This window comes from Notamacropus eugenii, chromosome 5, assembly GCF_028372415.1.
Source record: "Notamacropus eugenii isolate mMacEug1 chromosome 5, mMacEug1.pri_v2, whole genome shotgun sequence".
NCBI classification, from domain to species: Eukaryota; Metazoa; Chordata; class Mammalia; order Diprotodontia; family Macropodidae; genus Notamacropus; species Notamacropus eugenii.
In genome coordinates this window covers 200708872-200734145 of record NC_092876.1, presented here as the reverse complement: position 1 = coordinate 200734145, position 25274 = coordinate 200708872, and the positions used below count along the sequence as shown (strand labels likewise).

Below are 25274 nucleotides of genomic sequence, written 5' to 3'. Positions count from 1 at the left end.
AAATCCAGATGCAGGATAAGATTCTACAATTCTAGAATTGTAGGGGAATGAGAAGATGCTACAGATACACTTTTGGAAGAAATAGGATTCCTTTCTGGGAAGTAAGGCTATAGTCTGTTGTGGATTCATTTCTTTCTGCTAAATGATAAAAAAAAAACTTGAAAGTAAAGGTAAAAATAACTGATTTGATCAAAATTACAAATTCCTACAGGATATACATGTGTACAGCACCTAGCACATTATGGGTTTAATAAGCTTTAAAAAATAACCAAAGTTTCTTTAAATTAAAAGAACAATGCATAAATGTGATTGATGGACAGCCAATCCATGCTTCTTTATCATAGATTCTACTAGAAATATGAATGCAGCAAAGACCTCTGAATTCATCAACATAAGAAACTATTTCCATTACTGTTCTGACCACCAAGCAGTTAGCAAGATGTAAGGAATCAAATTTATTGGCAACTTCAAAGTGCTGAGGTGGATAAAAATCAAGTGACTTATATAGGATGACACAAATAGTAAATATCAAAGGTGAAATTTGAAGTTTTCCTGCCTCCAAGTCTAGCACTCTTCCTCTAGCACTAGTACCTCTCTACTAACCATGAAAAAGGCACTGAATTCAGCATTCCATTAGAGGAGATACCATATATTAGACCACACACCTGTGCTTTGTCTTATTTCAGAAGTTAGAAAGGGGGAAAGTGAAGAAATCAAGTTACCCTTTGGTGTTTTGTCAGAAAGGAGAACTAGGAATGCAAAAAGCAGCACATGCCTAATCAGTTTAGGCATTAAATTTCTTATCAGTTGTAACACTTAACAAGTCATACTCTTGCCCTAGGGTAAATCACCCAGAAAACCTTGGACAAAGGGAATTTTGTCCAAAAGGAGTACAGATTTGAAGATAATTTTTTGTAAAGATTTTAAAAGTTTTAAAGAATTTCTATATAGGTCAATGACTTTAATTATTTTATTCTGTCACAGTTAATTAGAATACCTCTGTAGAACTCTAAGGGATAGAAGGATTGTTTAGTAATTGTAGTATGTGACATTCACTGTGATTCAGGTCACTGCAAATGTTTCTTGCTCAAGTTTTCAGTGTGGGAGGGAATGAAATATAATCTGGGATCTTAGACTGTCTCCATAACACGTATAACAGGAATGTTGAAATCTAGCAAGATACCTTCCCTGCTGCATCCTCCAATGGCTGGGTAACTCCTATTGATTAATACAAATCCCAAGAGCAGGGAAACTGTAAACAGAAAGGCAAAGGCAATTTATGGTTTCACCCAAAGCTGAAAGAGCAGTGAAGGGATTAAAAGATTATGCTTCTGCTATGTCCTGCCCTGCCCCCTCCTCCCCCAGCTTGATGCTACATTTTTATTTCATAAAGGGACAACCATTTTCTTGCTAGCTGAATTTTAAATGCTTTTCCATATTTAAATAGAGACAACCCATATGTTTCCAGAATGAAAGGAAATCAATTATTAGTGTAGAGCAGGGAAAAATCAATCTCCTCTTTGTTGTATATTGGGTATATAAGATCAGAGGATTCTTGGTTTAGAGCTAGAAGGAACCTTAGAAGTCATCTAGTCCAACTATCTCATTTTATAGATGAGGAAACTGAGACTTAGAAAGGTCAAGTGACTTGGACATGGTCATACAGCTTGCTAGTGCTTGAGTCTGTTGGACATGATACCATGCTGCTTCTTGTAGGGATACAAGGAAAGGAAAGTAGGATTGTTAGCACAAATGGTAACCAGAAAGCTTGGTGCTGAAATGCTGAGTCACACAAGAGGTGCCTCTTGCTGATAGATTTGCTGCTGGTAAAGATGAAAGGTATTTCTGAAGCCATCTTCTTGGAATGCCATCCAATCCATAAAGAGTCTCTTCTGACTCTTAGTGGTTTTACATCAAAGGCCATCACAAGTAAGCTGGTTTTGTAATACTGTCCCCTAGAGTTATTTTGTTCAATGCCCCAAGTTTCAGGGAAGAGGAATCATTTGTTCAAACAATGGAAGTAGATAAACTTTTCTTTTCACTTTTGAAAATTGACCTTCTCCGATGCTTGTGTAGCAGTTGCTTAAATTTATCCTTAAAGAAGCTGGTTGTGAGTGTGTAGAGGATGGGGTTCAGTGCACTATTTATTGGCAGAAAAAATATTACAATCCAAGAAGTGATTGTGCCTAGAGAAGGAAATGAAGTGTTTAATTATGGGAGACTTAGCCTATTTTTATTTTATAAAGGAATATAGAAACATTTTAGGGTCAACACTTAAAATTTTTTTTGAGGGACATATGCAGCCTTTAAATGATCAGTTTTCTCACTTTATTGAAAATCTCTGTGGAAAAGCAAAGACTAACGACTAAAAGATGGGAGTATTTGGCTTCCATCATAGAGAATCACAGATTTCTGATTGGACAGTCTGATTGGACAGTTATTTAGTTCAGTACATACCTGAATGGAAACTTTTGCTACTACACACTCAGCAATTAGCCATACAAACTTTGCTTGAAGATGTCTAGGGAGGGGGAACCTGAATCAGCTTTTGTACAGCTTTAATTATCAGGAAAAGTGTCTTTATCCTGAGCCAATACTTGCTTTTCTGCATATTTCACTTAATTCCTGTCTACCCATGGGGGCAAACAGAACAATTCTAAGCCTCTTCATTTCATAGCTCTTTTCATAACTGAAATCAGCTGTCAAGCTGCTGCCCCTTCATCTTAAACCTTCTCTTCTTTACTGTAAATAAACATGCCCATTTCTTTCAACTTATCTCCTTAGAGCATGTTATTGAGGTTCTTTACCCATCGAGGCTCATCCTCAGAGAAGGAAGATGATTATCCTCCTCTGAACAATGTGCAGCTTATTAATGTCTTTTCTAAAAGTGTCCAGAACTGAATTCAGCATTCCAGATCTGGTCTGACCAGGGCAGAGTGGTGGGTCCATCACCTCCCTGGTCTTAGAAGCTAGTCATTAGTACAATCTAACATTACAGTGGTCAGCACAATGGATAGAGTGCCAGGACTGGAGTCAGGAAGACCTGAGTTCAAATCCAGCCTCAGATATTTTGTAGCTATGTGACCCTGGGCAAATCACTTAACCCTGTTTGCCTCAATTTCCTCCTCTATAAAATGAGCTGGAGAAGTAAATGGAAAACCACTCCAGTATCACTGCCAAGAAAGCCCCAATTGGGGTCATGAAGAGTCTGAAATGACTGAATAACAACAAAAAGATCACATGGAGTTTTTTGCTGCTGTATTACACCTTTGACTCATATTGAGCTTTCAGTCTACTAAATAAAGTCCCAGATATTTTTCAAATGAACTTCTTCCTAACCACGCCTTCCCCATCTTCTACATGTGGAGTTAATATCCTAAGTATGTGACTTTCCATTTATTCCTATTAAATTTCATCTTATTAGATTCAGCCCAACGTTCCAGCCTGGTGTGATTTTTTTACATCCTATGTCTGTCATGTAACATATTAGTTTTATCTCTTCCTAATTTGTGCCATCTCCAAATTTGATAAGTATACAATTTATGCTTTTATTCTAATCATATGTAAAAGTGTTAAATAGTATAGGGCTAAGCAGAAATCTCTGAAGAACTCCATGACCAACCTCTTTTCATGTTATCAAGCTATTAATGAATATTACTTAAACTAATCATCTGACCAGTTCCTGAGCCCACCTCACCATGCTAACATCTAACCCACATCTTTTTCACAAGAATAGTATGAGATACTACTCTGTGATATGGTGGAGAGAGTGTTGGACCTGGAGTTAGGAAGAGCTCAGTTCAAATCCAACCTCAGTCACTTATTTGTTGTGTTATCTTGGGCAAGTCACTTAATCTGTCTGTAAAATGGGTACAATACTAGCACCTACCTAGGGTCTTTGTGAGGATTAAATGAGATAATATTTGTGAAACATTTAGCCCAGTACCTGGTGCATAGTAGTACTACATATGTATCATTATTATCTCGGCTAAAATCTAGGCATTTACAACTTTCTTCTGTCTATAAGTGTGAAAAAAGGAAATGAGATTAGTTGGGCCTGATAATTTCTTGTTGAAGTCAAGCTGTCTCTTTGTGATCATCATTTTCTTTTCAAGATATTCACTGACCATCCATTTAATGATACACTCTATAGTTTTACTAGGGATCAAAGTAAAGTTTAGTGACCCAGAGTTTACAGATTTTTTTTTTCTTCCTTTTATTGAAAATGGGACAGCCCTTGCCCTTCTCAGGTCTTGTGGCTATTCTTACATTCTCCATGATTTTTCAAAGATCATTAACACTAGTTCAACAATCAAATCTAGTAGTGCTTTCATTGTCCTGGGATATAGTTCATGTGGTTGAGGTGACTGAAATTTATCAAGAGAATTTGGGTATTACTATCTCCCTCTCTTATTATGTTCAAGTACACTGCTACATTTTTCTGTTTATATTGCTTTTCTTACATAAAGATGTGAACATTATGGATTTTTTCCCCTAGCAGTATGACTTAGCAAAAGGAACACAGGACTTCGAAGCTGAGGATCTGGGTTTAAATCTCAGCTTTGTTACTTACTATCAGTGAAACTGTGGGCAAGTCACTTAACCTTTCTGGGCCTCAGTTTCCTTATCTATCAAATAAGGGGTTAGACAAGAGGACTCTAAATACCATTCTTGTTCTAAACCCATAATCATGTGATGTAAGATGATTGTGAATTTTGGAACACTATAATCTCCAAAGAATCAAAGTTGTAGGTTACTCAAAGGTCACCTAGGGAACTGCATGGTGGGTGTGAGTAGGATGTAGCTTATTTCCAGTGAGGCTCTGTACATAAAAAATGGGGGAAAAAATCTCACTCAGGAAATAGAAATTCACAAAAAGAATATGGGCTAATCATGTAGTGAGACTGAAGAATGAAGAGCTCGAAAGCTGTACTAATTTCTATCGAACATGAAAAAGGTCTTCAGGAAGACCTCTACCCCACTGAGTAGAGCCTTTGTGGCATATCTGTAAAGGAACATCAGTAGGAATCCTGCTAGATGAGAATGCGTAAATGTGTTGTGATCTGCACCAATGGAGGGGATGGAAATCCACCTTGATGAAATCATAGGTGTATTGAAATCTTCGTTACCTAATCACAGAGCAGTAAGACTGGGGAACCTCTGACATTCATCTTGATTTTATCTACCTTTAAGATAATATTTTTCTGATCATTGGTTGTGCTCAGGGAATAATTTTCAACTTGAACTGTAATACTATTCAGAGAGAAACTCTCCAGGATTAAGAACTGTGGAAGAAACTGTGAACAATGGTTAAAAAGTGACTCACTGTTTCAAAGGACAATTAATTGTTCACATCACTCCGAAATGCATCTGTCAAGTGAATGGGCAAGTATGAACTCCGTCCCCTACCTATTCCTCATACTCCTGAACTTAGATATTACTGCATACCCAAATCTATTAAGCCTCACTCCTCTCCTTAATCTTTTATCTTTCCCTTCCTTTCATTTTCTGTCTTACTTCATCTTTTTCTCAGTCTCTGTCTCTGTCTTTCTCTGTCTCAGATAAATTCACAGGAATTGGAAAGGATGCTAGATGTCATTTTATCCACCAGTTCTTCAGACAAGTAAACTGAGTCCAAGACAGTTAAAGCGATTTGCCTGAGGTGTTGCAGGTAACATGTAACACAACCAGGATTTGAATTCAGGTCTTCCAATTCCAAATATAGCTTTCTATCTATAGATAGTACCATGATACTTCTTTCTCTTCTCTCTTCTACTTTATCCCCTTCCTCAACTTTCATTTCTCTATCTTTGTCTTTCTCAAATGGATTTGTGTTTATTTTCTATTTATCCTATTACTTTCTCCACCTCCTCCACACTCCATTCCTTTCTCATTTTGCCTCTCTCTCACTCTCTCCCCTCCTCTTCTTACATAATAGCTCGCATTTTTAGAGCCCTTGAAAGTTTACCTCCATAAAAGTCTTGCTCCAGCTTCATTATGGATTGGAGGTGAGCCTGGGCTCCTGCAGGCTGCAGAAATGGAGTGCAAGTGTTTACTTTTTAAGGTGGATAAACCTCAAGGACAGAGCAGTGCCAGACTGTTTTTTGTCTGAGGACCTGACCTAGTTGTAATGGAGAGCTTCATCACCAGACTGGTCACAGGGTAAGGAATGTTCTGGTCACAGAAACTCTCAAAGACTTTCCATTGGGACTTGAAAGAGTTTTGATCTGGGCCAGTAAAATGAATGTGTCCAGTTGTTTCCAGCTCTTTGTGACTCCATTTGGGATTTTCTTGGCTAAGATACTGGAGTGGTTTGCCAATTCCTTCTCCAGCTCATTTTCCAGATGAGAAACTGAGACAGACAGAATTAAATGACTTGCCCAGGATCACACAGCTAGTAAGTGTCTGAGGTTAGATTTGAACTCAGAATGATAAATATTCCTAACTCCAGACCTGGCACTTTTTCCCCTGTACCACCTATTCAATGAAGTGAAAATATAGAGGAAACTGCAGATTCCCATAGTCTTTTAAGGTTTACAAAATATTCTCCTTACAACAACCCTTTGTGTCAGGTATTAGGAATGTTATTAACCTTATCTTACAGATGAGGAAACTGAAGCTGATTTGCCCAAGGTCCTACATGTCTACAATTCAAATCCAAGTTTCCCAATTGTTCCCACCCCTCGGTGTTTCCTCTGGGCACAACTTATTCCCATGTCATTCCACTCCAATAAGCTCCTTTGTTCCCTTAGATCACACGTCAATTACTCTGGCATTTTCACAGTCTGGCTCCTACCTCCCTTTCCAGCCTTTTTATATATTATTCATTCCCCTTCAAACACATGATGATCTAACCAAAATGGCCTTCTTGCTTTCTTTACTCATAGTACCCTATTTCCCTTCTTCTTGCCTTGTACAGGCATGGAATGCATTTTGTCCTCACCTCTACGTCTTCAGTTCTGTTTTGTTCAAGACTCAGTTCAAACACCACCTTCTGCAGGAAGGCTTTCCTGATCTGTTTACCTCTTAGTATCATTTCCCCAAATTATTCCATTTTGTGTATACACATATATACATAGGCATGTATGTATATACATACACATTTGTAGATATACACACATATATACACAGGAGCTAGGTCCTCAAGGGCATAAAATGTTTGTTTCACTTGTGTGTTTATTGCATATTGCCCAGCACTTAGTAGGTGGTTAATAAATACTTGCTAATGATGCTTTCTCTACCCCTTATCAGGTTTTCTTGCTTTTTTACGTAGTCTCCCCAGCAACCCACATTTTAGGCTCCTTCTTTCCCTTTGGTTCTGCTCTCACACTCGTATCCTTGTTCCTTCCTTTCTCTTCCCTACCATTTTTTCCTTCTCTTTAGTTTCCTTAATATGGACACAACACAGAACCAAAATATATCATTAGTATTTGTTTTTCCTCATAAAATAAAGCATTATGTTTCCAGTTCTTAATTTAAAAAGCGGCAGAACTGCACTATTTTTCACTCTGGGGGAAAAAAACAATTAAATTTAAATTGCTTTGTATATGTCCTTCAATTATTTTTCTCTGACCAGTGATCCTTGTCAGAATAAAGTTTCTATAATCCTGCAGAGCAGTATCTGCTTAAGGTTTTGCATCGATAATTAAGATTCCCAAGGTTTGTGTGAAGTCCCATTTAGTCAAATAGTTGCTTGGGGTGGAAAGTGCCAAAACCTGGTTTGGCTTCTGGGTAAGGTCTGGGAGTGATAAGATATCTTGCCATAATATCATGGGGACTTTTTGAAGGCAGGGACTGTATCTGTTTAACTTGAAGGTATAGAATTTAGTATGACATCATGCACAGATATAAGGGGCTCTGAAGATGTCAATAATTTACTTTTTTTCTGGTCACTCTCTATAGGCACAACACAAAGTGCAGAGTTTTCATTGTGGATTAGAACCAGAAAAGCTGTGGCATCAAACTTAAATAGAGAAGGAGGTCATTAAAGATACCTTAAAAAAGATCCCCCCTAGCACGCATATTGACTTACAAGACCATAAATTAGCATTATTTATGTTCTATTGCATTTTTATATATTTTGTTAAATATTTTCCACTTACATTGTGGGCCACCACTGCAGTACAGAATACAGTCAGGTAGATATGTTTTGATATTTTAAAAAGCTATTATAAGTCCCTTTAAACTGGCCAGTGGAACAGAAGACCTACTGAAACCCCATAGCTGCTTCTCCTTCAGCTTCTCAGGTGCCAGACCCCTTCTGTCTTCTGATTACCCCAGTTGCCATCAGACACATTGAGTCTCTGAATGATTTCCTGGTTTTCAAATGGGAGGGAAAAACCTCAGTTTATATGGTATTGATTCATCCTCTTTAATCTTCCTTTCCCCCTTCCCACTCACAATATACAAAAGAGGACATAGATGAAGATTTTTTTTCCTCTCTCCCAGAATAGGAAGGAGGACTCACCTGGTATTTCCACTGGGAAGAGGGAAAGAATTTTTATTACAAACACAGGAATCCAGCAGATGGCATCAGAGAACACGATAAAGAAGAAACGATTGGCCAGAGCTATGTCCCTTCCAATATGGGACCTCACGTTGGATGTCTGCAGGGCTGTTTTTTGAATGGAACAGAACATGCTGATGTAGGAAAACATTATGAGGAGGAAAGCCAGCAAGTTCACACCTGGTGGGGAAAAAGCACAGATCTGAACACCTTGCTGCTATCAGACCACAGTGCAAGCAATGGGGTATTTTTAGAGGTGCTGTTAAATGGATCTGCTAAGCAGGTAATGCAGAGAAGTATGTCCTCTTTCAAAAAACCACAGTGCCATGCAGAGAAAATCCAGAGTTAAGAGGATATATTCTGAATCGTCTCTCCACAGATAGGAGATTATCAAATTAGAAGGAAAAAAAATTTCAAATACAACAACCTTCTATGAGGGGATTTATTCCAAGATGCTGCAGTTTAAATCTAGGGGCCTCATGAAGTGGGATCTGCCCTATCACAATTAGAAGAGAAAGATTTTTAAGGTCTTTGGAGCTCCAGACTTTTTCCACTATGACATTGTAAAATTCAGATTGCATTACCAAAGTGAAAATGGAGACATATCAATTATTGGAAATATTCCCCCACAAATGTAAGTGACGTTCTAGAAAGAAAGTACCTTATTAAGAATCATGACATGGCTGACTTTAGAGCTGCTGTTGTTTTGTAAAGAGTAAACAACAACCCTTCATTTCCCTTGTCCTTGAAAGTGCCTAGTACTTGAGTGTTTGGAAAATTGTATTCTAAATCTCATCGAGGTTGTCTGAGGGACAAGGGGCTCACATAAGTTGGCAGAGTTCCCAGGTGAATTGCTTTAGCTCACAGTCATTGTTGATAAACATGAAAGCAAAGAATGCTACGGATCAAAGAAACGTCACATAGAGCTCCTATATTTAATATGAAAGCTTTTTTAGTACGCCTTCAGCTATTTTCAGCACTAAATTTCTACAATAAAACACTTAATAAAATATTTCATCAGCATGTATCAAGCATTTTTATTAAAAACAGAGTATTGGCACAATATAATTTTACTTAGTAATGAGCATGAATGAACCTTGCCAGAAATTCATAACATTTGTGGAAAAATTAAAGTCAAGTGGAAAATATAAAACATAATTTACCTAGAAAAATGCCAAGAGAATACCCTTTGCTTCTGAAATCTTCTGTTTGGTCATAGAGTGGAAAACACACCCCATTTTTTCCATAGAAGTTTCCAAAAAACTCCTCACTCCAAAATGGAATAATAGCCATTAAGAAGCCAGCAATCCAGATGCATATAAGGATGATCATCGTCTGGCGTTTTCCTGGACGAATATTACTGAAGGGAAAGACGATGACTACATACTTCTCTAAAGTCAAATATGTCAGCAGCAAGACGGAGACCTCTGTGGATAACATGGCTAGAAACCCCATGAGGCGGCACTGTAAACTCTCCATCCACAACAAAGCATACTTCTGGTATTGTCCTCTATATTTTATGTCAAAGAATCCAATGAAAAACAAGTAAACTCCCATTAGGCAGTCAGCACCTGTTGAAGGATTTCAATAATGTCATATGTTAGTAGTCATTCCATAGCCTATAATCTCAGCTACTGGGGAGGTTGAGGTTAGGTGATCTCTTGGGCTCAGGAGTTCTGAGTTTCAGAGTGCAAGGCTCATCAGGCATCTGCACTACATTTGGCATTATTGTGATGAGTTCCCAGGATCAGGGAGGTCATCAGGTTGCTTAAGGAGAGATGAACTAGCCCAGGTCAGAAATAGGGTTCCTGTGCCAATCAGTAGCAGGACTGACCAGTGAGTAGCCCCTGAACTTCTAGCTTGAGTGAGCTGGGGAGGCTCAGGCTTAAAAAACCCCCCACAAAACTAAATTAAATTAAAAAGTAGTAAGAATCCATTTCCTTATAGCCATCGATCTAGGTCTACTTCCTGAATCCTATAATTTTGACTAGAAATGAGGAAATATTATTGAACACTTGAACGAGTTTCAGAGAGAACTCCCTTTCTAGATTTCTTTTTTTAATCCCATAAGTTCTTTTAAACAATTTAGATTAAATCTATGATTTTATTGGTATAGTGAAGACTCCATGAGGAAACTTCCTCCACTACTATAGATCTGATGTCTAATTTAGAGATGCAGAGATCTGCCTGTGGCACTGAGACTTGTCTAGGGTCTCGCAAGCAGAGCCCAGGTCTTCTTAGCTTGGAGGCTGGTTCTCTATCTATCATATCTTGTTGGGCTTGCCATAAAAATCCTATTAAAAGCTGCAACTGCTTAAAATGGATATTAAAATGAAAAAGCAATGGAGAGGCATTTGGTATGTTTTAATTGGCTGAGATGTGTTATAAATGACAAATTACAGCAGAGAAGTGACTCAAAAGGGTGTCATCAGAGATGTATGTAGATGACCAAAAAAGACAGGCTGTCACATGAAGATAAGGTAACGGACAGATAGCCTGCATGATTCACTGAAATCCTCAGGATGTCCTCAGAACTCAAGGAAAACTCCCAGAACATTGGTGCAGTGGAATCCCTGCAGTAAACTTGTTGGAGAATATGGACAAGAGACAGCTCTGATAAGCAGGTTTGGAAGGTTTGTAATCTCACGTCGCTAGAGGGAGTAGCTGCACTGATGAGATCGTAGGAACATGCTCTAGAGCTGGAAGGGACCTCAGATGCCATCTGGTCTAATCCTCTTTTATAAAACAGGAAACTAATGTCATCTCGAGGTGAAATGTCCAAGGTCATGCAGGGATTTAGGCAGAGGCAGGATTTGATCCAAGGACCTATGACTCCAAAACCATCACTCTTTCCACTGTACCATGCTCCTTCCCACAAATCCCCTGAAGTGCACGACTGTTTTCTTTAGTATTTGTCTAGCAGATTTTATATCTGTATAATTTCCATTCATATTTTCAGAAATATATTGGGCCAAATCCCACTTCTGACATTTGGTAGGAAAGGCAAAGGAACAAGCATTTATTGTGTCATATTATCCATGTTTTATTATATTTTTATTTTGTTAAATATTTCCCAATTACATCTTAATCGGGTTTGGACTTTGACAGCATTGTGGGCGTTGTCTGTGACTGTATGACAGCTGCCCAAGGACACTCTAAAAGCCTAAAAATAGGAACTATTGTTGTAAATGAGGGTCTGATGAAAGGACTGCTTTTACATAAGGGAGGTAGCACAGTGGAAGGAGATCAGAATTTAAATCCTGCTTCAGTTACTTAACTAGCTGAGTGGTCCTGGATGAATCACTTAGCCTCTTCTAGACTCAATTTTTTCATCTATAAAATGGGAATAATGATAACACCCACCTCACAAAGTTATTGGGAGGATCAAATAAGATACTATAAGTAAGCACTTTGAAACCTCAAATTATGACATAAATGTTAGCTATTATTATTATTATAATACCTTACTATACAATATCCTCCCATAGCCCCTCAGATGACCCATCTTTTCTATCTAATCCCATTTTGTACTAGTGGGACTCATTGGATCACAGAAAGCACAGGAGATGTTCCAATTGCTATAAAGCATGGCATTGATATGGTGATCAAATCCAAGATTTATAATTTATGCATGAATTCCATTTGTTGTGGATTTCCAGGTTATCTTCAATACAATCCCCAAAGAGCTAGAGTTTGAGTCTAATCAAACCCAAACCCCACTTACAGCACAGAATTTTGATGGACATAGCATGGGTCTTATTTTCAGCTCTGATGAAAGACCTCATGCCAATGACAAACAGATTCCCGAAGCAGGTAATGAAAGCTATAACCCAGACAAATATCCTCAAGATGTTGTTAGCCAAGAGGTCCTCATATGAAGAAATACCATCAGTCAAAGGTACACATATTCTCACGTGGGGAGCATAGGAGCAGTATCGAAAATTTTTGAAATAACTGAAATCAAAAGAAAAAAACAACAACACAGTAGCTGTTAGTATAGATCAAGGCTGTAATCTGCCTGCTTGATATGTGGTATCATGGACTTTTTTCTTAGGGAGTCCAGACCTGTGAAGAGTTCCCTGCAAATCTGAAAATTCTTCATTGATGGAGATCATCACCTTACCTTCAACTCATAGACTTGCCTGGGTCAAGGAGAGATTAAAGGAGACATATCTGTGATCACTGTTATCAGAGGTAGTCTTTGAATTCAGATCTCCCTAACTCTCAGGCTGATTGATCTTCTATATCTGATTTCATTTCATCATAAGATCATAGATTTAGAAATGGAAGGAACCTTAAGAGGCTGTGTAATGCAGCCCCCTCCATTTTCTAGTTGAGGAAACTGAGGCTCAGAGATAAGTAAATTGCCCAGCTAATAACTGTTTGAGGCAGGATTAGAACCCAGGTCTTCCTAACTCCAAGTCTTGCACTCTATTTACTTCAACATTTTAAATTCAGTATATAACATTCATGTAATACCTTACATAGAGTGCAGGAATTAGAGTCAAGAAGACCTGCTTTCAGTTTGTCCCTCTGACATTCACCAGCTATGTCACCATGAGCAATTCACATCTTTTCTGAACCTCATACAACTGTTTAAGACTTAAATACTAAATAATAGGCCTGGATGGGATCTGCCTTGGTAGAACCAAATTCTTGATGTCTTAATGTATTCATCTAATACTTGTACTTGACAACAAAGCTACTTATTTACCTCCACCCTATAATTCTAAGCAATGTTCCTCTATTATCGATGACCTGCCTAAAGTACATAGGAACTAACAGATCTTCTCAAGGTGCCTTTGGTGGAGTGAGGATTCAAAGGCTAAGGGGAATCTAATTTACTTATCCATACTGCCTAATTCTGTCACGTAAGGACAGTAGATTCTCATGATGAGGCTGATCCCTAACCAATATTTGAGAATTTGAGAAGCACAAAGAGATGGCTCCTTTGTAAAGAGCTCGTCATTACAAGTTAGGCATTTGCATTTAGATATGCACCTTACATTAAGTTTAATATCATCAATGCACTCACTTTAAGGATGCTGCCTTTTTTCCTTGACACTGACAGGGTAGAAAGTCCTCTGAGAATAGGAAAAGTCTGGGGCTGAGAAGAAATGTCCATCTTAAATATTGATTTTGGGATCAGGGCCTTGAAGGATTTAAATAAATTAGGGGAGGGGAGAGAGAAAGGTTGCGTTTAGATTGCTATATCTATGTATTTTCTAGGTAGAAGCTGGGGGCAGGTACATCTGGCTCATACACACCCACCAAACTCATGTCTTGAATTTTCTCATATATCATCCTGTCTATTTTCATTCAGCCCCTATCCTGAGTTCATCATTTCCTGGCAACCTTCTTCTAAATTTCCTCATCTGCCGACAGCTTTAAAAAGTGCTTCCCATATCGGTCTTTTGGGGAGCAATGATTAATGTGGGCACATAGTGTGCAGAGCTGTATATTAGGAGGCTTGGGATGGTCTGCACAAACCCTTGTCTCGGGAATTTTACAGTTTGATTGCCTTAAACATATCGAGATTAAAGGACTTTTTGTATTTGCTTGGTTTCCTTTCTCTCCTTTGTAGCCTCTAACAAACAAAATTTTTCCTCTTGGCTCTTTTATAATCCCTGTATGTTAATCCAATCCAGTAAATCGTAAGTCTGCTGAGTTCAAGGACTTTTTTGTGTGTGTGCCCCATAGTTGACTGACACACAGTAGGCCTTTAACACTGGCTAATGCATGATGAATTAAATTGAATCGAATAGATCCTGCCAGATGGCTTTTTCTTTGGTTAATTTCCCTCACCAATGTGATTTTGCTGACATTGGAAGATGGAAACATTTAGAGGGGGAAATGGACGGTGGAGGTGTTACAGCAGATTCAATGCAAGGAATCAAGGACTCCAGCAGCTGGAACACAGAAAAGGCCAAGAAATAAACTGTTAATTGTTATGCCATTATCAACATGATGTTCGGGTCAGCGTTTAAAGTGGCAATGTCATCTAGTTCCAAGAAGTTTGCATTCCTGAGAAGATACCACATTCTGCCTGCAACAAGAAGTATTCACCTGACGAAGCTTTAGCAAGAGGAACCTAACCTAAAGTCATAAAGTAACTTAATTGTTAGGAAACCACACTATGGCTTTAAGGATTGCAAAGCAATTTACATACATTCACTCCATTCCGTCTCAGTGCTTCTAACTGTGTGACTATGGGCAAGTCAGTTTGCTCATCTGTTAAATGGTGAAAATAATATCTCTGATACCTACTGTAAACCATGAGGTGGATACTACAGATTCGATTATCATTATTTTAGAGACTGAGAAATTATTTGGCCAGTCCAAAATCAATAGCCAATAAATATCAGGATTGGAACCCAAGTCTTCTTGATTATCTCTCCGATGCTCCAGCTGGTACAATCTTGGACGTGAGAGGGTTGAGTAGGTGATCTCTTGAGAAGCAGTGTTGTGCAATGGAAAGTGTATTGGACTTCTTGTCAGAGGACTAGGGTTTAAATCCCTAGTCTGCTACTTTCTACATATATGACCTTCGGCAAATTACAACCTTTCTGGATCTCTGCTCTTCTTCTGTAAGATGAAGAGGTTAATCTAGCTGGTCTATGATTCCTTCTGGCTCTAAATCTCTGATCCCATATGACCATAAACAACATATTTTCCATCTTGTTTATCTGGTAAATTCTGATCTTCCTTTTATTTCTTTCCATTTTTACATAGGTAATTGCAAAATTTTTGAAATGATGAACATGTATAATACCTTGCTAATGAGAGTTGATTGTGTTAAGTGGCATTGATGCCATTTACATAGTACACTTCACCCAAAGAACTTAATTCATTCCAAAGTATTGTAATGGTGAATTTTCTCTATCACTAGCAGTATCAACACATGGAATTCATATAACATCTTTTTTCCTCAGAGCTCCCATTTAGAGCAGTCAATTGCTCATCCATGTGAGGGGAATTAATTTTTCTAGTTCACCTGAGCAGTGTTTAGCCTGTGACCTCATCTCATGTAATGTGTGACACTGAGATGCCTCCCCATATTTAATGGACCTCAGATGGATGAACATCTTGTATCCAAATAGAAATTTTCTTGCTCGTGGTAAAATTGAACTCCTTTTGAACAGGGTCCAAATATTACAAAATTAAAAAGCTCTTAATGAAAAATATTTTTCTTGCATAGAAACACAATGCAATTATAAATAGGAGACATAACTCATGTGAACATTTTAAAATATTTCTACCAAATTTACCTTTAATATATACAAATACACAATACATACGTACATACATGTGAGAAAGGTTCCTCATGTGTTGAAACATTCTTGTGTTTATATTTGGAATCTCTATCTTTTCCAGGTCCCTGAAAAATATGGTTAGCATACTTACTAGCTGATGAATTAGAATTAGAATTTGAAGTGATTTCTAATTTTTTTTTCTTGTTTTTGATGGTCACAAACTTTATAGTTCACTGAATGAAACATCCCAAAGTTACCAAGTTAATATTATACTATAAAGAAACCACCTAAATTAATGTTTGTATATATATATATGTATATATGCACAAATATATATACAGATGACTATTGTGTACATATACCTGCACACACACAAGATCGTTATGTTTCTGTACATGTTTATTTATTAAGCTTATGTTTGTAGCTGTTGTAAGCATGTCCAATTCTGCTCCTGTGGAATCTCTGGCCTGCTCACTTAAAAGCAGAATGATATGACAGCAGCATTTTTATACACTTCTTTTGATAGCTTCTTTTTAAAATCTATTTTTTCCATTTCTTCTGATTACAATCAGTAGAATGCAATCCTCTTCAGAGTAGAGACCATTTTGCATTCTACTTTTTCTCTTCCATGCCTAGCACAATGCCTGACATATAATAGGCAGTTAACAAATGCTTATTAAATTAAAAAGTTTCAACAACTTCTCTGCATCATTGGCCATGTAATTTATTGGGGAGGAGGGAGTGGAGGTGTGTGAGGGATCAGTGCAGAAGGTTCTGAGATAACCAGGACTTGTTACTTTTCCATCGGTAGGAAAGTGAAGTGAAGTGAAGGTGGTAAGGTGGCTGAGTTCCAACTTCTCCATCTCTTTTTGTGTTACGTTTCTACATTAGCAATAATCCAACATAGGTGTTAGAAATAGCCCTAATCGAAGATTACAGGGATCTCCTGAAATCTCCGCAAGATTCCAAGAAACCCTTGACATAGTAAGGTTCAGAGGGTTTAGGGTATAGATTCCAGAAAAACAATTTATCTAGTGTGCCTCTTCTCTATAAATTGTCCTCTGAAAACTGACAGCTATCTCTTACGTAGCTTATTTGTCCGGGGGTTTCCACTCCCACTTCCAAATGTGTGCAAAGGGAGTCACTATGGAATAATCGATGTAGAAAATTCCTAAAGCCATTCTTCAGTTAAGGATGGGAAGTTGTCAATCAAAAGAGGCAGAAATCTTCCTTTAAAAAAAGACTTGATTTAGATAAAAGAGCCTGATTCTCACTTTACCTATACTTTACCCCATGTAAAGATGTCTTTTTGCCCAGTTAGAAAGATCTAGTTCAATCAATTTGATTCTTTTAAAGGCAGAAATGACTTCTAACAGAGCTATTCAGTTTTAGCTACCGCATAATGACCCAATCCCTCTGACTTCTAGGCCTGCATGGGGTCCTATTCAACTCCCCACCCCTGCAAAAGAAATCACTAGATTTTTACTGATGAGCAAACAGTCTTGCACACATGAATGGACTCCTGGGGAGAAGAGGAAAAAGTTGCTTTTCATTAAGCTCATGATTTCTTCTCTGTTCAGAGACTTGTAAATTCTTGGGCCCAGATCCAGCTTTAATTTCTGATAAAGCCTTCCAAAGGCTGGCCCTTCCTCTGTGTCATCGACAGATTTAGCAGTGCATTTATTGTTAACTGCTGTGTTTAATAAGAACTATAGAGCATGAGTTTGGACAGACTTCAAGAGATAGCGGAGGATAAAAGGGTCTGGTGCGCTATGATCCATGGGATCATGAAGAATCAGACACAAATGAAAAACAACAAAAAGAGTCATAGAGAATGCCTGGTGACATTGAGAAGTTAAGTGATATGCCAGGGTCACACCACCTGTCTGATGAACATTCCCTTTCCCAATCCTCATTCTTCCATAAGATTTGTCTTCTCCTATTAGCATGTAAGCTTCTTGAGGACAGAGATTATCTTGATTTTTCTAATTGTATCCTAGCAGCAGTGCATGGCCTATAGTATGTGCTTTTTTCATTCATTCTTTCATGTTTCAGAGTCAGGACCTAAGCCCAGATCTTCTTGGCCCTAAAGCCAGCTGACTTTCAATAAGAACTGCAGAGAAATGAAAGATGCAATCTTGAAGATAGATGCAGGAATGCATCCAGCTTACATAGTATCCTATGGGTCCTACTTTATGGAAAGAAAATTTCACAGATCAATAACCCTTTCTGGGAAAAGAGAGAGGGAAATAAAAGGATGCACAGAAGAGTTGTAAGGTCCTCACTATTTTAGAAACCCCTTGAGCACAGGGACTGTCTTTTGCCTCTTTTTCTGTCTCCAGAGCTTAGGACAATGCCTGGTACATAGGCACTTAATAAATATTGATTGATTGTTAGCATAATTTGAAACCTCCTTCAGCTGAGCTTTTAGAAGGCTAGAAAATGGCAGTTTCTTAATTTTCATACACATAAAAATTCTGTTTCTCTTATTGACTGAAAAGAATGAGGAATGTACTATACGATGAATAATCGACACTTCTGCAATGTGTTGTGGAAAGGAGGAGGTAGTTTATTTTTAGTATTCTGAAATTATTACATTTTTCATTCTATTTTGTGAAATTGTGCAGTGTTTTCTACCTGAACTTGATCTTCAGGAACACTTCCTACAATATTTTATAGGTTGTGAGAAATAGATTTTAGGGGGTCAATAAATCCTAGATGATAATAATACCCTCATTATTGCTTGTCAATCAATGAAAGGCTTAACAGTCATACAGATATGAAATACCCACTTAAAGGGCATGTTTTCCCAGTTAAAATAGCATAGCCTCAGTAATCATGAGGAATATATTAGAATATTTCACTTACAGAGACTGAAGGTATCTCAGGCTTTCAAAGTGGTCTTCATCAAGATAAGAAAGTGGATTGTAAGACAGATTTCTAAAATAGAGAAAAAGCAGAAAGCAAAAAAGAAGGCATGTTACTATTTAGAAAGTGCAACATGAAACCATTAAATCTTATTCTGAAGGAAAAAAGTTGCTACTTACAGTTTTTGTAGAACTTTCAGTTCTTTAAAAACATGGTGGGGTAAGTCCATGATCTTGTTGTCAGACAGATCCCTAGCAGAGAGAGTGAGAAACCATGACAATTAGATTGTCTTTAAATTGCATTTAGAACAAATATGGTATTCTCTGTGTTGGCATCATAGTTCCATTGGACACAACGCAAAATTTGAATCTTACCTGAAATGACTTTTACTTAGTACTCTACAACATGGTCTTTTGAACGAACTCAGTTAGTTTAATTAAATTATGGTCTCCAGAGTCTGAGGACCTGAGTTCAAATCACACTTGAGATACTACCTATGCCACCTGTTTTCCTTGGACTCTAGTTTCCTCATCTTTAAAATGATGAGGTTGAATCAGGGTTCTAGAGAAGTGATGATAAAGCATGTTACCCACTTATTGACAGAGGTGGTGAACCCAAGAGGAGGAATAAATCATGTTTTTGGGCCCTTTCTAGATTTATTGTGAGGGATTTCTTGTTCCTCTTTCTATTTTTTTCTCCTCCGTTGGGGGTATGATAGGTAGGGATAAGGTAGAAAAGGAAAGAAAAAGAAAGAAAAGGGGGTCGTTGAAGCATTTTTTTAAAATCACAGAAATGTATGGAAGACCAGAAAAACAAGTAGGAAACTTTGAAAGTTACATGTTGAATTTATTTAAAAGACAAGCAGAGTCCATGTAACAAAGATCTCCAGTTTCATGTAGAATCTTTTTTTTCTATTATCCTATGTATTTTTGTGTTTGTCCTTCATTTTTGAAGAGGACCATGCTATCAGGGAGATGATGACATGACTTGCAGTTGACTTTGGTATGAGTGGGGAAGGGCTGTGCAAGGTCACCAGCCTCACTTTCTCCCTCAGAGCCATCTGGGTCCGGTGGTCAGATATTTATCAGGACCACTGGAGATGGCCCAGGATGCCATGGGAGACCTTTGCCCTTTTAGTCTAAGGCCTTTTCAGGTTCTCACTTTGAGTGAGATAATGCCCATTCAGTGAATAGGCCTCTTTAAGTAGTTACTCAGGGGATGGCCCCTTTAATAAAAAAATAAATCAAACTGGGAGGGGAAGACCCTCAGGGTTCCTGGTCAAAAGAGAAGCAGTTACTATTTAGTATTTATTCTAACTCTGTGCTAGGAGGGCAGGGACCTCTTGTCCAATCTATTAGTTCCAACGTATTGTCCAGTCTATTAGCTCCAGAGTGAACTGGGCTTTGTCTTTGAGAAGGAAACACAACCTACGTATGAGGCATACCAGGAAATGCCTGCTTTATTTGGTGTTTATTAAGTTCATAATCTAAATAAGTGATATCTACAACATATAATATGGACAAACATACATGCATATGAATGAATAAATACATAAAAATGAGTGGTTGAATTGCATGGCTTCAGAGGATCCTTCTGGTACCAAATATATGATTCTTTAATCATTATGACCTCACTCCCTCAGACATTTGCCCTTTTTGCTTGGCAGTTACTCAAAGACAGACATGATCTTTATGAATTCAAATATGGTCAATCCAGTTTACCATTCCTCTCCACCAAATCATGTTTATTACTTCTTTCAGGATTCAGTTCAAACTATCTCCTAAGAAGTTTCTCTCCTGACTAATCCTACCTGATGTGGTCTATGTTTTGCTTTAAGGAACCAAATTGACAAACCTCTTATGCCTAGCTTGAGACTATGTATACATACATACAAATACACACACATGCATATATATATACACACATACATACATACACATATACACATATATAAATATGTATATATTCATATATTCAGTACTTCATAAATATTAGCTGACTTTATTCGGGATGCCTATAACTCCTGTCTCATCAAAAGCAGCACCATTCTTCTCATTATTTGGAAAAGGTTGCCATTCACAAGTAGAGTTAGGTGGTAGATGATCTGTGGGATTTTTGTCCTGATAAAATAATCCACAGAACATGAACCATTGGAATCTTCTCTGGTTATCATGAAGGAGTGGTTGAGGGGATGGAACGAAATTAGGATAGAAAAGGAGGAAGTTCTGTATCCTCATCCCCAAAGGTCACATAACAGAGAAATTGCTAGTTATGGCTCTGTCAGAAATATCTTACTCACTTTCATCCATGTTGTAGTTGTTCTCAGTGGTATCCAGCTCTTCATGATCTTATTTGGGGTTTTCTTGGCAAAGATACTAGAGTGTTTTGCCATTTCCTTCTTTAGTTCATTTTATAGATGAGGAAACTGAGGCAAACAGCATTTAAGTGACTTGCCCAGGGTCACACAACTAGTGAATGTCTGAGGCCAGATTTGAACTCAGGAAGACGAGTCTTCCTGACTGCAGACCTGATACTAATTCACTGAACCACCTGGCTTCCCGCTTGCACTCATATCTCTCTATTCACTGGTTGTGGGGGTGGAGATGGAATATTCCTTGCTTCCCATGGCTACTTCTAGACTTTTTCTGTATGTGCATTGTGTCCTCCTTTAAGGTTCATGTTTTTCAAATTTATTATCCAAACTGGCTCTTGAGGTCTGCTATCTACTGATCCCTCCAGGACGTTGTTCTTCCTTCCACAACAAATTCACTACCTGACTCAAAGACCATCTCTCTTCCTCAATCCCTTCCTTCATTCTAGGGGAGTTCAACATAAATAACCTTACTTCAGACTTTTAAATCTACTCAATTCAGATGGTCTTCCCATCATCCACAAGTGTTTTACTTCCTTGTTCACTAAATCTGAAATTCTTTTATCTGATCACAATCTTCTATCATTCTATTTTTCCCCATATCTTAGAACCTCTAACCCTGTTCTTGATCTTTACCTTGACCTGTTAGTTTTTTATTTTGCAGGGGTTTCTCTCCGCTCTGGTTTTACTATTCTCCTTTTTCCTTTCCTAACTCATTGGTCAATCAATTCAACTCTACACCATCCTTTACAATCCAATCCTTTGCCCCCTTCCTTGTCTTACCATTGATCATGCTTTACCACACCAAAACCTCGTGTTACTACCATCTTGTACTGTTGTCATTCGTGTTCATGTGCTGCTTAGTCAATGGTCAACAAACTGACTATTGACTGACTGACTGACTGCCAACATCTGCTGTCTTCACTTATATTCACATACTATTGAATGGAATGAGGAAAAAAATCATGAAACCATCCTAATTGTGTCCACTCCAAATTTATGTACATGATCTCAAATTTGTTCTCTTGCAGCAAGACAATCTTTTTATACCTCCCTAATCATTTCACAATCCCACCCACCACACAAACATTCTTGTCTCTCCTCAAATATCTCACAGTATCCTCTTCCCCCACTTTCTCACTTCATACTTTACCAAAAAAATAAATGAGGTCATTCACTGAAGGCATTGCAAGTATGGTAGACACTTGTGCCCCCATCCTGGCTGAGATGACCCCTGGAACTTCACCTGTTCCTCAGGCAGTTCAAAGGATTTTCTACAGCAAATATACTCTGAATTCTAGTTCCCAACACATATTCTTGTGAGTACCTCTGCTTCCCAATAAAAGAGAGAATGAAGGCCTAATGGAAGAGATTATCTATCTTATTAAGCTTACTACCTGCTTTTTAAACCTGTCCTAAACATAATTTGTTCTTGGTGTTCAGTCATTTTTTCTGTTGTGCCTGACTCTTTGTGAACCCCTTTGGGGTTTTCTGGGCAAAAATACTGGAATGATTTGCCATTTCCTTCTCCAGCTCATTTTACAGATGAGGAAACTAAAGCAAGCAGAGTTAAGTGACTTGCCCAGGATCACACAGTCTCTAAGTGTCTAAGGCCAGATTTGAACTCATGAAGAGGAGTCTTCCCGATTTTGGGTCCAGTACTCTATCTATTCACCACCTAGCTGTACATAAATATAATAGACAAAATCCTGTGTTTATTTTCATGGCAGATATTGATTACCTATACGACATTAGATTGGAATATTTCTAACAGAGCAATAACTAGAAATTTCTGTACCCAAGTCAAGGGGCAGTGATTGCTGACAGTGAAGCAGAAATGAGTGATATCATCTGGAGTGTCTCTATCAGGGTAGTTAGTGTGCCTTGGTACATGATAAGGTTTCTAAGCAGCTGAAGGATGTGTTCTAGGATAAGGCAACTATATAGGCCAATGGGGGTAGAAAAGGCAGGAGATGAAGTGTACCCTGGGATGGTGCAGTTCTAAAAATTTCTAAAAATTTCCATTCAGGGGCAACAGCCCTTAAGTCCAAACCTAGTTATGACTCTGATTTTGAATATCCAATGACCAATGGGACCATTGTCATTACTAAGGGAAAGGCAATGAGGACAATATGTTAGCAGCCCTATCAGTCACTTCAAATTCCTACACATACTACATACAATTTATTTTTATAAGTTTTAATATTTTCTTAGTAGTCACTACTACTTACAGTTCGCCTAAATTTTTTAATGAGGAAAAGGTCTTGTCTGGAACAAAATCAATTTGATTCCTAGGAAGAAACCTGAAAGACAGATCCCGAGTCATTACTGGTTATTTTGGTGTGCTCCCATAATTAGGCCATTCTGTAAACTGTTATAGATCCAAGATTAATGTAATGCTTCTTTTAGCAGTCCTATGGGGAAGGAGGCATCTCTAGATATAGAATACAAACAGTACTGCTGTCTTGTCTCCCACCAAGCGATGTTTGCTGTGAGGAGAACATCCATCATCTTCTCCCCCAGTAAATACTGCTAAATAATATATGATTCAATATATGGAGTATGATTGACAAAGGAAGGAAGCATTTGAATTTTGAACATTGATTATTTTGGTAATTGGATCTTCCCCAATGTAACCTCAAAGATTCTCAAATAAGAGAGCAGAACCACACTGATAGAGGTATCCTGGGGAAGATACTGCTCTTTAAGAGAAAGCGAGATAGAACAAAGCTGAGCCCACTCACCCCATCCTCTTAGGTACCAGCAAATTTTAAATTCTAAGTAACTTGTTTAGCATTTTCTGTTTCTTGTACTTTAGTTTTTCTTTCTTAGGTAAAGGAAGGAAGAAAGAATAGCAGGTAAAACTCACACCGTATCCTCCCCATTTCATATTTTCAGAGTAGCAGAAGTTATTATTTACACTTTGTAGGTGAAGGGCTCTCTTCTCATGCACATTTATATTAATGCCATGCAAAATGGCAAGAAGGGCTTTTTCTAGATATTTGGAGAAATAAAACTGAGTTCAAATCCAGATTCTTTTGGTTACTACCTATGTGAATCTGCATAAGTCATCTCACCTCTTTAAACTTCATTTTCCTGCTTTGTAAATAAGAGAGCTTGCACTGCATAGTGTGAATAGGACATTAGAAGTCAAGAAGCTTTGGGTTCAGGTGTCTCCTTAGGCATTTCTTGGCTGTGCGACTTTAGGTAAGTCACTTAACCTTGCTCACCCTTATCTGTAAAATGAAGGAGTTGGATTCAGTGACCTCTAAGGGCCTTTCCACTATTAAATCAATGATCCTGTGATCCTAGATATATAGGTTAAATCTTCTAAGTAATTACCACCAAGTAACCAAGTGGAATGGATTTCTAACTCATGTGAAGGTTCTTTTTTTTATTGTCACTGATGATAATAGTGATAGTAATAAAAGTAGTATTTTTGTGATAATTTTAGTGATATTTTTAGTGATAATAATAAAAGCAGGAAAAGCTAATAACAGTTAGCTTTTGTATAATGCTTTAAGGTTTACAAAGTGCTTTGCACAAATGACTTCATTTTATCCTTACAACAATCTGAAAGGAAGGTGCTATCATTATCCCCATTTTACAAATGAGGAAGCTGAGGCAGACAGAGATTAAGTGACTTGCCCAGGGTCACACAGCCAGTGAGTATTTGAGGCTGGATTTGAACAGAAGTCATCTTGACATTAGGTTTATCACTCTGTCCATCGTGCCACCTAGCTACCCACTAATGCTGCACTATCGCTAGCCTGAAAGGCAGAGAAAGACTGTGTGGTGAGAGTGCTTAAATGGTAGCCATGAAGATAAGAAGGGGGTTGTCTCCTCAAACTGTCAAAGTCCCACAGATCAGCTTGGCTGGGTTGGGGGCACAAACATTTGCCATACCTGCACTGCTCTTCTTGCTCCTCTCTGCCTCTGGGTTTCTGGCAAGATTCAGCTCAAGTTCCACTTTCTGCAGGCTGTCTTCCATAATCCCCTTTCCTATGAAATGCCTTCCCTCTGAAATGACCTCCCGTCTACTGTATGTATATTTATGTGTATATATACACATACATATATGTATATACACACACATATGTATATGTATATATGTACAAAATATACATATATATGATGTAAAAAAATTTTGGTATGTTGTCTTTCCCACTAAAATGCAAACTTCTTGAGGGAAGGGTCTTTATCCTTCCCCTTCTTTGTATCCCCAATGCTTAGTACAGAGCCTGGCCCAAGTTGATTAATACTGATTGACCCAGTG

The 25274-nt window shown here is 38.0% G+C and overlaps 1 protein-coding gene across 1 annotated transcript in view; it reads right to left on the bottom strand.

Annotated features, from left to right (window-relative positions):
• Positions 1-412: 412 nt before the first annotated feature.
• The window catches only part of RXFP2 (relaxin family peptide receptor 2), an 82062-nt gene continuing 57200 nt past the window's right edge, over positions 413-25274 (bottom strand). Inside the window, 8 exon segments of the mRNA XM_072611861.1 lie at positions 413-2186; positions 8468-8686; positions 9670-10077; positions 12231-12460; positions 15813-15884; positions 18628-18699; positions 18807-18878; positions 23230-23301. Of these exon segments, the coding sequence (XP_072467962.1) occupies positions 1924-2186; positions 8468-8686; positions 9670-10077; positions 12231-12460; positions 15813-15884; positions 18628-18699; positions 18807-18878; positions 23230-23301 (1408 nt within the window). The 3' untranslated portion in view covers positions 413-1923.